This window comes from Hoplias malabaricus, chromosome 11, assembly GCF_029633855.1.
Source record: "Hoplias malabaricus isolate fHopMal1 chromosome 11, fHopMal1.hap1, whole genome shotgun sequence".
NCBI lineage: Eukaryota > Metazoa > Chordata > Actinopteri > Characiformes > Erythrinidae > Hoplias > Hoplias malabaricus.
In genome coordinates this window covers 33,141,922-33,156,609 of record NC_089810.1, presented here as the reverse complement: position 1 = coordinate 33,156,609, position 14,688 = coordinate 33,141,922, and the positions used below count along the sequence as shown (strand labels likewise).

Sequence of the window (14,688 nt, the reverse complement as noted above, 5' to 3'; positions counted from 1 at the left end):
ATGTTCTATCTCTTACCCTTTGAAAGGAAGGAGGTAAACAAAGAAGGTGGAGTTTGAAAGTTAGGGCTTGTTCCAGTATGTTGGCTTAATAACCAGGCACTGGGAAGCAGATGAAGCAGCTGGTGGATTTTCATTGCGGATTTGTGACTGAACAAAGTTGTTAGAAGCTGTTACTCCCAAACAATGCTGGGAAATCATCTCCAGGAGTAAGCCGCATTTAGAGCAAAAGAGCACGGAAAACCCATCGACCGCTTAAGGTGCCATAGTAATAATGCATACGTAACACGAGAACAGTTCCTTCACTGAGGTGAGCGGAAAGATGTGCCTGTTCTTCATCTAAATCCACCACCACAGTAGGATCTTTATCCGGCTGCACTTTCAACGATACGGGATTCGGGGTTTCCGTCTGGGTAAGCAGAATTTGAAACTATTAAGTGGGGTATTTCTGAGGGTGGCCGCTGTCCCTGTACTACACTGACTGTCCATTAACGTCAATTTTGTTGAGTTATTCGTGTTTTCGCTGGCTTAGTTTATCATCTGTGCTCAGGTCTTTGTCTCTGTATGAGGTTATTGTGTCGTGTAGTCGGTCGGTGGCGGTTTAAATCCTGAACTAAGTCGGTGACTGTTTACAAGTACATTACTGAGGGATAGTGTAACAACAGGTGTTTTGCTGCTACAAGACGGTAGTTATAACCCAGAATCTTTAACATGACTTCAGAAGAGTCTGAAAGTGTTAGCAGTGTCTTCTCTCTGTTTATTTCATTCACAACATGAGGTAGCTATATGTATCTGGAGCGCTAGCCATGTTTATTGTGTAACGTTAGCTGAACTATTTAACATTGAGCTCGGGTTCTAGAAGTTTTGTAGAAGCCTCCATTTGCCTCATGGCAACATAAGAGAAGTCCCGTTTTCTGTGGAAATGTTTTTTGCAGAAAGTCCACGTCATCTAACGCTGTAAATCACGGTGGCTGACAATAAACAAATGCTAGTTTCGTGTACACTCTGCCTGGAGCTTTATTTCAAATGTTCCCACTTGTAAAATGGCAGCTTTTGTGCTGTACTTCCTACCGTCTATAAAATAAATAAGTCTTATTTCTTCTCTTTTCACGGAGAAGCACCGACAACACTGTGGAAATAAATATTCCCGGCGATGATAAAGTAACGTTTGCTGAGAACAGCGGAACGGGGATAATTGGATGTAAAATGGACATGACGTAGATTTTCCTAATCCCTTTCTTCCATGTGCAGTTATAAACGCTTCGGATTTGCCTGGAGTCGACTCCGACACTCGACTCGTCGATTCAGCTTTGTTTTAACCAAAGCTTGTATATATTTTTACCAACATATGATGGTTGGATATAGACAGGATCAATCCACTTAAACACGATTGATCTCCTTAGATCATTATGTTTTCTACAGATTGGTAAATTATGTCAAGTTCTGTTTGATTTTAAAAAAGCTGAACGACTCGCTCGTGAATTTCAACTCTCAGATTCGTTAACCAAGAGTCTTTCTCTGGAGTTGGAGTGAATGAATCGACTCATTGAGAGTCGACTATTCATCCCTATTTCTGTGGCCTGAACAAAAAGGACAATTAGGATTACCTGGCTGTCCGGTTCAGCTGAGGTTAATGTAGGATAACTTAATAAATTACTAAATCATCACTTCAAACTTTGTTACAGTTGTATTAGACTGCACACAGTTTTTAAATACATATTCATAGGTGAATGGTACTACATTAGAAATATAATCACAATATGAGCTTGTGTTTTTAGTAATGCGTGCTTGACACATTTGTGTTGTAGGAGTCGAATGGCCTCTGTTGTGACGGTCAAGACAGAGAAGCGACCCGCTCATGATTCTGAGGATGGTGAGACGGTGGCTAAAAAGGCCAGGTAAGACCGCTTGATAAAGACAAAGATGTTTGTCACTTGTCATTATTATTCTTGATCATTATTATTTCTGGGGCAGCAACCTGCATCATGTTTTGATGCCAGTAGCCTACATTCCAAGATCTAGTTTAGGTCTGTTAATCCTCACGGAAGGAATGAACCCAATGGCATATTAACTAACCTGACAAGGCCACATTTCTCAACCAGAAGCTCTCAGATGGGTCAGATTCTGTATCATAGACACCCAGAGTCATGCAGAGTAGAAGGGTAGTGATCTCAGTATTAGTGCAGACTTTAGGGATATGACTTAAGAAACCCTGTCTGTTTGTATTTACCCACTTGAGACTGTCTTCTGCAAAAAGATGCTATCTTTTGTTATGTATCAGACAGGGATCAGCTCCCATTCATCTTCTCCACTGTTATGACACTGTCTTTACTTACACATCCACTAGGTCAAACCATTTTAAACTCACGGACTACAGAAATGGTCTATCCATAACTATCCACTCATGTGTTTCCTTTCAACTCATGACAGAACGGTCAGGCTGCCAAACAGGCCACGGTATCAGTTGCAAACTATATTTTTGGAATTTGACAGAGTCTAGTGATGCATTTGCAGTCTAGAGTTGGTTCTGAAAGCAAAGTTCACGCAAGATGACAAGCACAGAGGGAAACATAAAGTGAATGACAGGGGTTCTGGGGTATAGGATCAATCCCTGCTTTGCATTACTGTTTGTGAGGAGTGTGATATTCTCCCTGTTCGTGTGTGTGTGTGTGTGTGTGTGAGTGTGAGAGAGTGATTGGGTGAGGGTGTATTCCTGCTTTGCACACATTCCTTCCAGGTAGACTCCAGATGAACTGCGACCCTAAACAGAACAAAGTGATTACAAAATATGAATTAATTGTTGAAAAAATAAATGACAGCTCCTTTCCTCTCATGTTTGTGTGTCTCTCACAGAAAGTTGTTGCCCAGCCTGAAGACCAAGCGTGCTCCAGAGTTGGTTCTGGTGATTGGCACCGGAGTGAGCTCAGCTGTGGCACCGCAGGTCCCAGCTCTGCGCTCCTGGAAAGGTCTGATCCAGGCGTTGCTGGATGCTGCCAATGATTTTGATCTGCTGGAGGAAGAGGAGAGCCGGCGTTTTCAGAAGAGTCTACAGGAGGATAAGAACCTGGTGCATGTCGCTCATGACCTCATTCAGAAACTCTCTCCGGTATGAAACACTCCGTCCTTTATGAAGGGGCTGAGAAAAATATTTGCCCTCTGTTCTAAAATTTCTTCTGTTCTGAAATGTGTTTAGCTCCTCAAAAAATGCAAACGATACCCCCATTATTAAGGTACTACGAACTTTGGGATGTAGAAATTATGGACAGAAATGCAGAATTTAGAAATAAATATGTTATTTCAGATATAAATTCAGATAGAAAGACCAGAATGCACAGTTCCTCGCAGTTTTGAGTTTGAAAAAAAAAAAGCTTTAAAAACAGTTCTTTACAACATCCTGCTGCCCACCACCACTGGCGGTTTTATTTTGGCCAGCCAGCATTTGGTGACTCAGGCAGTGTACAACACAGGTCCTCAAAACAGTGTCGGGGGTTCTGTGTGTGTGTGTGTGTGTGTGTGTGTGGGTTCTAAAGATCATAGGCTACATTTTTGTCCAAACCCAGCCTCACCTCAGGGATTTCTCTTTATGAAAGGTACGTGTGTGTTTAAACACCTCAAACTGTTGGACAGTGATTTTTCGGTCAGGGGTGTGGTGACCTGTGCATAAAAACAGCCCAGTGGTTATAGGTCGTGTTTTTGATGATTTGTCTCTGGTGTAGCAAATGTCTTCCAAGAATAGGAAGGCTCTTCTCAATTTTCTGGACAACTTTTTGGTCCTGGACAGAGAACCTGTCAAACCAGACTGTGATGCCACTTACGAGAACACTCTTCAACTTGCGAGAGAGTACCTTTGTAAAAATGTTTTAGCTGGCATGCCAAACGTCTTCTGCCTTGTCACGAAGTACAAGCATTCCTGTGACTTCTTTACAGGGCACTGTGTCACTGTCCTCACTGATGTGCCCAGGAAGTTTTCTCCCACTCCACCTCTGCCTCACCTCTTCAGTGGTGTACAAAATTTCACAGTACCTGCTCAGAAACAACCTACTCAATACCTACTTAAAAACTCACTTACTGAAACAAAGCATGACCACAGCCCTACTGTGGAATTTGAATCATTTGATTTGCTACCAGTGTAATATAAAGTAATATGAATCTTGACTCAACCACTCAGTGAGCAGTGAGGACATTAAGAGGCATTATGCTGATAGAAATATGCTTTAGATTGCGGTTCAAATAATTTAAACTCAATTTTAGCTTAACCCTCAATTATTTATAGGTTTTTGCTTTGTCATGGGAGAGAAGTATAATTGTGTGATTCATAATCAGCTTACATCATTGTTGACGAAACCTGGATGTTTATTTGATGAGTCTTTGGGAAAGGAAGGAATCCTCCCTTTGGTTGAAGACGTGTAATCTCTGAATTGTTTTACTCATGGGAGCCTTTCAAGACTTTAAAATGCTTTACTGAAAGTTTGAGATGTAATCAGGACCTGTGTGGTTATGTGCATAAACAATATCATTCTCTGTAAGTGATTTTAATAATGAAATAATAATGTTCCAAAATTTGAATGGCGGTGTAATTAAAAAAAATCACATAGTATGTTACTATGCAGATTAACTGGTCTCTGACATAATTGATGGCATTAAGAACAAAGAGATGTCTGAACTTTACACTCCACCAGAGGACACTGTAGAGTCCTGTATCAAAAGCTTTGTTCAGTGTTTAGGCCAGAGATCTGGGTTCTGGTGTTGTGGGTTCAAACCCACCTTTTTTCACGGTCAGTGAAGTGTGTGGTCTGTTCTCCCTGTGTCTGTGTGGGTCTCCTGCAAATACTCAGTTTCCACCCACAGTCAAAACACACACATAGGTAGGTAGACTATCTGTGTGTTTTATATATTTTACAGTTAATTTGTACAATGTATATGATGAAATGTAATCCTGTACCTCACCTTTAAATTTATCCTAAAATCTGGGAGAATTGCACTGAACATGGAATGATGTTGATTTAAAAACAATGGAGGGCTCTGTGTATTATATATATATCAATAAAATGAAGCTTTAAAGGTACTAATTTTATATTCCTTCTCCACGAGGGAACACAACACCTCACAAGCCCCACAGCAGCGTTCTCCCACTTTCAGCAGCGTTCTCCCACTCCCACTTTAAATAGCCACTTTCAGCTGTTAATGACAATGAGCCGCTCTCTGTTTGCCCCGACCCAAGCACACAGCAGTGAGGAGCAGAAGCTCTGGTTTTTAGCTGTTTTTGCCCTCTTTTAACCCATGTTTTCTCACTTAGGCAGCCCACAGAATACTGACTCAGTGGTCTTGTTTCACAGTGTGTGTGTTGGTGAGCTTCAGCTGAACACAGAGGAATATGGCAGTATTTTTCATCAGAGATAGGACAGGATTGTTAAAGTGGGGAATTTGTTTAATCTTCTTAATCTCTTTTTTCTCCATGAACACGTCCTCCATTATCCTCCTGGCTGTGTTTAGCGGACAGGAAATGTGCGTTCCACTTTCTTCAAAGACTGCCTGTATGAAGTGTTTGATGATTTGGAGTGTAAGATGGAGCATGCCGGGAAGCACCTGCTGAGATCTGTGCTTCAGCTCATGGAAAGTGGAGCACTGGTCCTCACCACCAACTTTGACAACCTCCTGGAAATCTATGCAGCCCACCAGGGCACCAAGCTGGAGTCCCTGGACCTCACAGACGAGAAGAAGGTAAGAACACACCACAGCAGAGCTGTTTTATAGGTTATGACTCTATATATTCTGTGTATCAGAGCACGTCGGAGCCAAATGTAGAGTGACGAAGTTATTTATACCGTGACACCTCTGGCAAAGTAAACACTGAGAGAAGGTGCTGTATATAATTCTGGAAATCAACTGTTGGTTTAAACTCAGCTATGGACTCAACAGCAAAACACACACACACACCCTTCCCTTCACTCCCCCTTCTGAAGCTTACCCTCCCAAATTAATTTATTAATTGCCAAGGTAATTGTCCTGATAGCCTCCACAACCCCTGCCCTTTCCCTGTCCTGTGTACAGTCATAAATGCCTGTTGCTGATTGGCTGGAATAGTTTGTCCAGTGCACAAACAGACCATAAAAGCAAACATAAAATTTAAAAAATGATAATGTAAAGATAATAAACGAATTAAATATTGTTTTTAGATTCTTCTGTATGTTTATATAATTGAAAATATTAAAATGAATACTTTCTTACTGACCACTGTGATTGTATTTTATAAATATTAGCAAATTTGTATTAAATATTAGCAAAAATATTAGCAAAGAATTTTATGCCTGCGACACATGTTCTTGCACCATCAATCATACATATTATTGTGAAAGGATTCAGGGAATCGGGAGAAATCTCTGTTCATGTAGGGCAATGCGGGAAACCACAGTTGAATAACTGTGACCTTCCAGCCCTCAGATGGCATTGCATAAGAAAACTACTGGAATACTGGAGTACTTTTAACACAGTTCGTCACTGCATCAAGAAATGCAACCTGGAACTGTCATAACAGTCATGTCATGCTATATAACTAAAGACATGTAAATGTGGTTCTAAACAATGCATATTGACATTGTAAATGACAGAAGATGGCCTAGAAAGTTGGATTAGAGGATCTTGTAGTGCAGCTGGATTATTATTAAAATATTCTGTGGCCGTACGTGATTGTGTGATTGTGCCTATAGGTCCTGGAGTGGGCTCAGGAGAAACGGAGGCTGAGTGTGCTTCATATCCACGGTGTTTATACAAACCCCAGTGGCATTGTGCTACATCCAGCTGGTTATCAGAATGTTCTGAGAAACACTGAAGTCATGGTGAGTTTCCTTCCTCCTTATCTCTCATTCCAGAATTGATAGAATTGACAGTAACCACCAGACTGCTTTAGATAGTCTTCAAGGTTGTAAGAGTTTAAAGCTCACTGTGCTTTTTTTAAACAATATTCAATATTTGTACATTTCAGTGTCTTAGGGCATATTTACATTCAGTCTAGCAGAAGGGATAAATACTGCTCTTGTTGATGTGGCTTGTCACAGGGTGGGATATCTGTAGCAAATGAACTGTCAGTTATTGAATTGTTGATGTATTGGAAAAATACAGCATAATTACACCTCTGAAAGCTCTTATATTGTGCACGTAAGCATCAGAGCTAGATCATGAAACAGTGGAAGAAGGTGGGCTGGTCTGATGAACCATGTTTCCATTTATATCTTGTGGATTGTCATCATGAATGTGCATCAGTTACCCGAGGAAAAAGGTGCTGTCAGGCACTATGGGAAGATGGTAAGCTGACAGAGGCAGTTTGAGGAACATGGCCCAGAGTCGAATGTGTTCACGTCTGTGTGGCTCTTAACTGAAGATCCCACAGCAAACATCACGGTGCCAGAGACCACAGGACAACGACAGAGGTCTGGTAAAGGTCATTCATGCCTTGATGGATCATTTCTGTTTTGGCAGCATGAGGTGGAACTACAAAATTAATTTTATAAAGTTGTGGCAGTGTATATACAATCATTGGACAAAGAAAGAACACACGTCTTCAGTTCTTGTATTTTTTATGTAACAGGGTCTAAACATTTCTGTGGAAGTTTATCAGTTTCTCTTTATCTTTAAGGAGAAACTATTTTTGGCCCATTTGTTTTACAGTATTACTTCAGTTCATTGATGTATGAGGGCTTTCATTTCAGTACAGCCCTCTATAAACATCCCATCACAGTATCTCAATGTTGTTGAGGTGTGGACTTTGACTTTGTCATTCCAGCATCTTGATTTTCCTTCTTTAGCAATTCAGATGTCGATTTGTTGATGTGCTTAGGATCCAGATGCATGACCCAGTTTCAGCCCAGTTTAAGCTGCTGGACAGATGGCCTCACATTTATCTGAAGAATATTCTGGTATTATCCTGAGTTAAGTTCTTGTAGGTCTTGGGATTCCTTCGTGTCTCTGAGCAATAAATGGTTTGACCTCGGACTAAATTTGCTGGAATGCAAACTCCTGGGAATGTTGGCAACTGTCTTGAAGTCTTTCCCTTTGTAAACAATCCTTCTCAGTGTTGAAAGGTGAGTTTCACATTGTTTGGAGATGCCCTTATAACACCCCCCAATAGAGATAAGCATGTACGACTACTTTTCTGAGGTCAGGACTGATGTTTTTTCTTCTTGGCATGAGCTGAGCTAAGAGTCACAATTCTTCCCTTTAAAAGATGTCAACACAAGACTCTCTAAAATCCCAATATATGCCTCCACATTAATGGTCAATCAATCAGTATTTATTTATATAGCACTTTTTACGGCTGATGATGTCATAAAGCAGCTTTACAGAATTGGTATCAGAACAGATAATGTAGACCAGAAAGCCCCATTTAAGTAAGCCAAAGACTACAATGGTACTGAAAACTCCCTTGAAGCTGGAGGAAGACACATTGGGAGGAACCAAGACTCACAAGACATCCTCCTCTGGTCAAACTACTGATAGTCTTTCATTATGCAATGACATAATGGTGCCTTCCCGCATTCGGATTCAGAGGTGACCCATGCCGTGGACACTGATACACCCCCATATCCACCTACAGTCACCATGACAGATGTCTTTTGCACCTTTCGCTGAAAACAGTTCTGTTTTTGACACAGAACTCAACATCCATTTTTCCTGAAAACAAACTGAAACATGGACTCATCTAACCACACCACACGTGTCCTGCCTTTTAGACTCTGGTTTCATGAATTCCTCCTGAACCCATGTGACTATATTTATCACAGTAGCATGATGGGCTCTCATGCAGTGCTGTCTGAGGGCTGGAAGGTCAGGCAGAGTCAGCAGTGATGTCAAACCATGGACTTGAAATGGAGGTGAAATGCCTAAACTTGCAGTGTTGCAATAAGACCGTTTTTGAACGGTCTGTGCAAAACTTTATGAAAGAATTGATAAATTGGTGAGCCATGACCCATCTTTGCTGCAAGGACTGAGACTTTGTTGGATGCTGTTTGACAGTTCATAGTGGAATGGATCAAAACGGTAGAACTTCAATAGTCTATAAATTCATTCATTCATTATCTGTAACCCTTATCCAGTTCAGGGTCGCAGTGAGTCCAGAGCCTACCTGGAATCATTGGGCGCAAGGCGGGAATACACCCTGGAGGGGGCGCCAGTCCTTCACAGGGCAACACACACACATTCACTCACACCTACGGACACTTTTGAGTTGCCAATCCACCTACCAACGTGTGTTTTTGGACTGTGGGAGGAAACCGGAGCACCCGGAGGAAACCCACGCAGACACAGGGAGAACACACCACACTCCTCACAGACAGTCACCCGGAGGAAACCCATGCAGACACGGGGAGAACACACAAACTCCTCACAGACAGTCACCCAGAGGAAACCCATGCAGACACTGGGAGGACACACCACACTCCTCACAGACAGTCACCAGGAGGAAACCCACGTGGACACAGGGAGAACACATCAACACCTCACACACAGTCACCAGGAGGAAACCCATGCAGACACTGGGAGGACACACCACACTTCTCACAGACAGTCACCCGGAGGAAACCCACGCAGACACAGGGAGAACACACCACACTCCTCACAGACAGTCACCCAGAGGAAACCCACGCAGACACAGGGAGAACACACCAACTCCTCACAGACAGCCACCTGGAGTGGGAAGTCGAACCCACAACCTCCAGAGCTGTGTGACTGCGACACTACCTGCTGCGCCACCGTGTCGCCCAGTCTATAAACTTTTCATGCTTATTTTGAAATTTAAAATAATTCAGCACACATATTTTTTTCTGGAAAGAATGTGACGTATGTAGGCTTAAGATACAACAATTAGATTTGAAAGTAGATAATCCATGAAGATGGTAAAGCAGGTTACAGTGGGGATATACAGCCCTATTGTAGCACAATGTTACTATAAAAGGTGCACTAGGTAAGATTTGTCTTTTTTCTCCTGGGGCTCCCCATAGTGTAATTAATTTTTACAGCACTGTATTGAAATCAATGGGGAGGGGATTGGTTTCCTACCCTCCTCCAAAATTAACATAGTGCAGTTTTTGCAGTCTCTGTTCTCCTTAACAAAGTGATTTTTAAGCTGTAATTTTAAGGTAAAAATATTACATAACTTTCCATTTAAGGTAAATATTATTGTTATTGTTGTGTGTTGTGATTGAACAATTATAATCTGGTCAGCCCTTTAAGAGGGTCACTTATTGTCAGTGTCTGAAGCATGCCTTTCCTGTTTTCTGGCCTACAGAGGGAGATCCAGAAGCTGTACGAAACGAAATCCTTTGTTTTTCTGGGTTGTGGGCGGACAGTGGATGACACCACATTCCAGGCGCTGTTTCTGGAGGCAGTCAAGCACAAGTCGGACTTGGAGCACTTTATGCTGGTGCGCAGAGAGGACGTTGGAGAGTTCAAGAAGCTCCGTGACAACATGCTAGACAAAGGCATTAAAGTCATCTCTTACGGCAACGAGTACGCAGACCTGCCTGAATACTTTGAGCGCTTGGCTAATGAGATCTGCAACAGGGATGTGGTCACTAACGGCTGTGGTGAGCACGTGATAAATTTTATCTGGATAATCTCTGAGATCATTTAACCACAGCTAAAACCACACTAACGGTGAATCATTTCCTTTCAGATCAAAATAGGATGCATCTGGATACAGTTTATGATTCAATAAAGACACAATTAAAAAAGAAACAGATAATGATTTGATGCACTTCAGTTCATTACTGAACCAGTACCATTCAGGTCTGGTCCAATTCAAGTACAGTACCAGTCAAATGTTTGAACACACCCACTCAGGGAGGGGCCATTTTCCACATAATGTGAATGTACAGTACCAGTCAAAAGTTTGGATGTCTTCTCATTCAGTGATTTTTCTTTGTTTTTATTATTTTCTACATTGTAAATGAACATGGGAGACATTACAACTATGAAGGAACACATATGGAATTATGTAGTAAACAGAAAAGTGTTAAACAAACCAGAATATGATGACAGCTTTGCACACTTTCACCGTTCTCTCAGCTTCGGCTTCCTGAGGTCGTCACCTGGAACGGTTTTCAATGAACAGCTGTGGCCTTGTCAAAAATTAATTTGTAGAACCATATTTGAGACCATATCTTGTGTTGTGCAGAGGTAGTGGCTCGATAATTCCCTCCCCAAACACCCCACCCCTCCCTCACACACCCGGCCATTTATAAGCTGTTCTGTTTTTAATTTGACCTCTATCTGACATCAGTCTGAACATGATCACGCTCCTAAACTGACCCTCACACACACACACACACACACACCCTCACTGACCAGAGGGAAAGGTCCATTGGTTCTATCTGGAGCACTTTGCTTCTGAACTGAAGGAATGGAAGTGGACTGGTGTTTTATGAAGCTCTGTATCACACATCGACCTGCTTTCACTTTCAGTGTGAATTCACTGTGTGAAAAACGGAGAATAATATATAGACTACAAGTCAGTAATTATCCACAGATGGGTGAATGTTTCTTACGATAATGAAACAATGAGAAGCGATCCTCATTTTTATTTCCTTAAACATGCTTAATAACAATGCCCACACACTTTTATTTCTCATGAAAGAGAGACCGACTGTGGAGTAAAAAATGTCACATTTGTCATATCCCAGTATTTTTTTTAGAAAAAGAACAGGCTTTGATCAGTCTGCCTCTCTTCCCGTAACTCCTCAGAACGCTTTGACAAAGATATACGGCTCGTTCCTCACTGTCGTAGATATTTAAAACGTTGAGCGAAGTAGATTATGTTGATCAGATTGCTGTGAATGTCTGGTACATTACCTTTTCTGTTCTGATTCTCGCAGTGTCACCCATACAGGATGCAGAGGAAAACCAAAATGGCTTTAGTACACAGATGAGCATCCTGCAAGGTTAGAGCAATTTTAACTGATGTAAACTATCGCTCAGTTGATAAACTTGCCTCTTTGAACAAACATGTCCAAAATAAATTGTGCTGAGGCTAATATATGTTAGATGTCATTTGTAGAAAGATTGTGCTAAATGATTCCACAACTGCTGTAAAAACTGAACTGAAAACTGCATAAAATTGGGAATAAAGTTATAATATTCACATTCACACAGCTCTGTATCAATATCAAGGCAGATAAATGGTAAATAAATGACAAGGAATAAATAAATAAATAACAAGGATATAAATTTAATGATGTGGCTTGGTTTAAATCTTATAAATGGTTAAAATAAAAATGGCAATTGATGTGAATATCATTGTAATTGTCTTGTTAGGTCAGGGAGCAATAATGAATGCAGTTTGAATATCTTTCTGAAGGCTTTTGTGTTTTGGGGTATTTATGTGGAAACATATGATGAAGTATACCCCAATCTTTACTGTTACCTGTCATTTACATTACATTACATACATGAATGATGCTCCTTTACAAAGGTATTTAATATTTCACAGCTATGTATTTGTCATTACGTATTAATTTACTATTCAGCAGTTATTCATGAAGGTTTTGTGTAGTTAAAATTAGTGTAAACCATTAAATGATTAATATGATCCTTCATCCCATATCTTTGAACAGTAATTTTCATGGCTTTGGCTCACAGTCTTAGCCCAGTGTATGCTCATGTGTCTGTAGAAAATATTTTTTAAATATAATATATATATGCTTTTTTTTTACTGATCTGTGTGTATTGTGGTTTACATGCATTAACAAGCATCTCTCTCTTTTTCTCTGTCTAGATTACCACTCATGACAGAGGACCCCTCTGGTCTCAATTGATGTCGCTGGTTTCTCTCGCACAACAGACTTCAGACTTACTATATACAGTGCTTGTTTTCAGGTCAAAAGGGACAGTTGCCATGGGATGAACGGTGGAGTAAGATGCAGTTCTATAAACCCAAGCCTCCTGAAAGTCAAGGACGAAAGTAATTCCAGCAGTTTCCAAAATGCTGAAACCTTTTGACTGAATTTAATGAAATGTACGATCGAACAGATCTGGATCTTGAGCCTTGGTTTGACGCTGGGCACAGGTCACAAAAACCCAAGCGGAAGACAAAAGTGAAAATTTTAAAAACAATGAGAAGCATCACTGTCCCAAGTCATGTTCAGTAAATTAGAGCGGCATTGTTTGAGACTGCTCCTTTTGGGATAAAAAAAATGAGCTGTATTAGAATGTAAGTCATCCTTAAAAACATTTTGTACTTTTACAGTGTTTGTTGTTTGTCCAGATTTTCTGTTCTAGGTATTTATAAGTGCCGTTTTAAAATAAAACATTTTGTTTGGTACCATACAAGACTAATTTATTTCAGATAGAAGTTTGATGCGTTCTCCCCGTGTCCACGTGGGTTTCCTCCGGGTGCTCCAGTGTCCTCCCACGGTCCAAAAACACATGCTGGTAGTTGGGTTGGTGACTCAAAGTGTCCATAGGTGTGTGGGAGCATGATTGCCCTGTGAAGGACTGGTGCCCACTCCAAGGTGTGTTCCTGCCTTGTAGATATATATATATCCGTCTGTGTCTGCGTGGGTTTTCCTCCAGGTGACTGTCTATGAGGAATTGATGTGTTCTCCCTGTGTCTACGTGGGTTTCCTCCAAGTGACTGTCTGTGAGGAGTTGGTGTGTTTTCCCTGTGTCTGTGTGGGTTTCCTCCAGGTGACTGTCTGTGAGGAGTTGGTGTGTTCTCCCTGTGCCTGCGTGGGCTTCCTCCAGGTGACTGTCTGTGAGGAGTTGGTGTGTTTTCCGTGTCTGCGTGGGTTTCCTCCGGGTGACTGTCTGTGAGGAGTTGGTGTGTTCTCCCTGTGCCTGCGTGGGCTTCCTCCAGGTGACTGTCTGTGAGGAGTTGGTGTGTTTTCCGTGTCTGCGTGGGTTTCCTACGGGTGACTGTCTGTGAGGAGTTGGTGTGTTCTCCCTGTGCCTGCGTGGGCTTCCTCCAGGTGACTGTCTGTGAGGAGTTGGTGTGTTTTCCCTGTGTCTGTGTGGGTTTCCTCCGGGTGACTGTGAGGAGTTGGTGTGTTCTCCCTGTGTCCACATGGGCTTCCTCCGGGTGACTGTCTGTGAGGAGTTGGTGTGTTCTCCCTGTGTCTACATGGGCTTCCTCCGGGTGACTGTCTGTGAGGAGTTGGTGTGTTTTCCCTGTGTCTGCGTGGGCTTCCTCCAGGTGACTGTCTGTGAGGAGTTGGTGTGTTCTCCCTGTGTCTACATGGGCTTCGTTTCCTCTGGGTGACTGTTTGTGAGGAGTTGGTGTGTTCTCCCTGTGCCTGCGTGGGCTTCCTCCAGGTGACTGTCTGTGAGGAGTTGGTGTGTTTTCCGTGTCTGCGTGGGTTTCCTCCGGGTGACTGTCTGTGAGGAGTTGGTGTGTTCTCCCTGTGCCTGCGTGGGCTTCCTCCAGGTGACTGTCTGTGAGGAGTTGGTGTGTTTTCCCTGTGTCTGTGTGGGTTTCCTCCGGGTGACTGTGAGGAGTTGGTGTGTTCTCCCTGTGTCCACATGGGCTTCCTCCGGGTGACTGTCTGTGAGGAGTTGGTGTGTTCTCCCTGTGTCTACATGGGCTTCCTCCGGGTGACTGTCTGTGAGGAGTTGGTGTGTTTTCCCTGTGTCTGCGTGGGCTTCCTCCAGGTGACTGTCTGTGAGGAGTTGGTGTGTTTTCCCTGTGTCTGCGTGGGTTTCCTCCGG

At 42.2% G+C, this 14,688-nt stretch overlaps 1 protein-coding gene across 3 annotated transcripts; it reads left to right on the top strand.

Moving 5' to 3' along the window:
- The first annotated feature begins 112 nt into the window (after positions 1-112).
- On the top strand, positions 113-13,301 carry fam118b (family with sequence similarity 118 member B). 3 transcript variants are annotated; one of them, XM_066685166.1, is made up of 8 exons: positions 113-410; positions 1,806-1,895; positions 2,851-3,103; positions 5,491-5,718; positions 6,705-6,833; positions 10,277-10,574; positions 11,876-11,927; positions 12,761-13,301. In XM_066685166.1, exons 2-7 carry the CDS (start codon positions 1,813-1,815, stop codon positions 11,902-11,904), a joined length of 1,020 nt encoding a protein of 339 aa, XP_066541263.1. In that variant the 5' UTR covers positions 113-410; positions 1,806-1,812; the 3' UTR covers positions 11,905-11,927; positions 12,761-13,301. The 3 variants fall into 3 exon arrangements, with proteins under 3 accessions (XP_066541263.1, XP_066541261.1, XP_066541262.1); XM_066685164.1 differs by having other exon boundaries at positions 11,862-11,927; XM_066685165.1 differs by lacking the exon at positions 113-410 and adding an exon at positions 441-683 and having other exon boundaries at positions 11,862-11,927.
- Positions 13,302-14,688: the final 1,387 nt, after the last annotated feature.

What these genes read in the sequence shown, in the direction of transcription:
- fam118b (XM_066685164.1), top strand. Translation starts at nt 1,813, where the DNA reads ATGGCCTCTGTTGTGACGGTCAAGACAGAGAAGCGACCCGCTCATGAT. An exon ending in ACCTCACAGACGAGAAGAAG is followed by an intron (nt 5,719 to 6,704) that starts GTAAGAACACAC and finishes TTGTGCCTATAG; the next exon opens with GTCCTGGAGTGGGCTCAGGA. An exon ending in TGTGGTCACTAACGGCTGTG is followed by an intron (nt 10,575 to 11,861) that starts GTGAGCACGTGA and finishes TGATTCTCGCAG; the next exon opens with TGTCACCCATACAGGATGCA.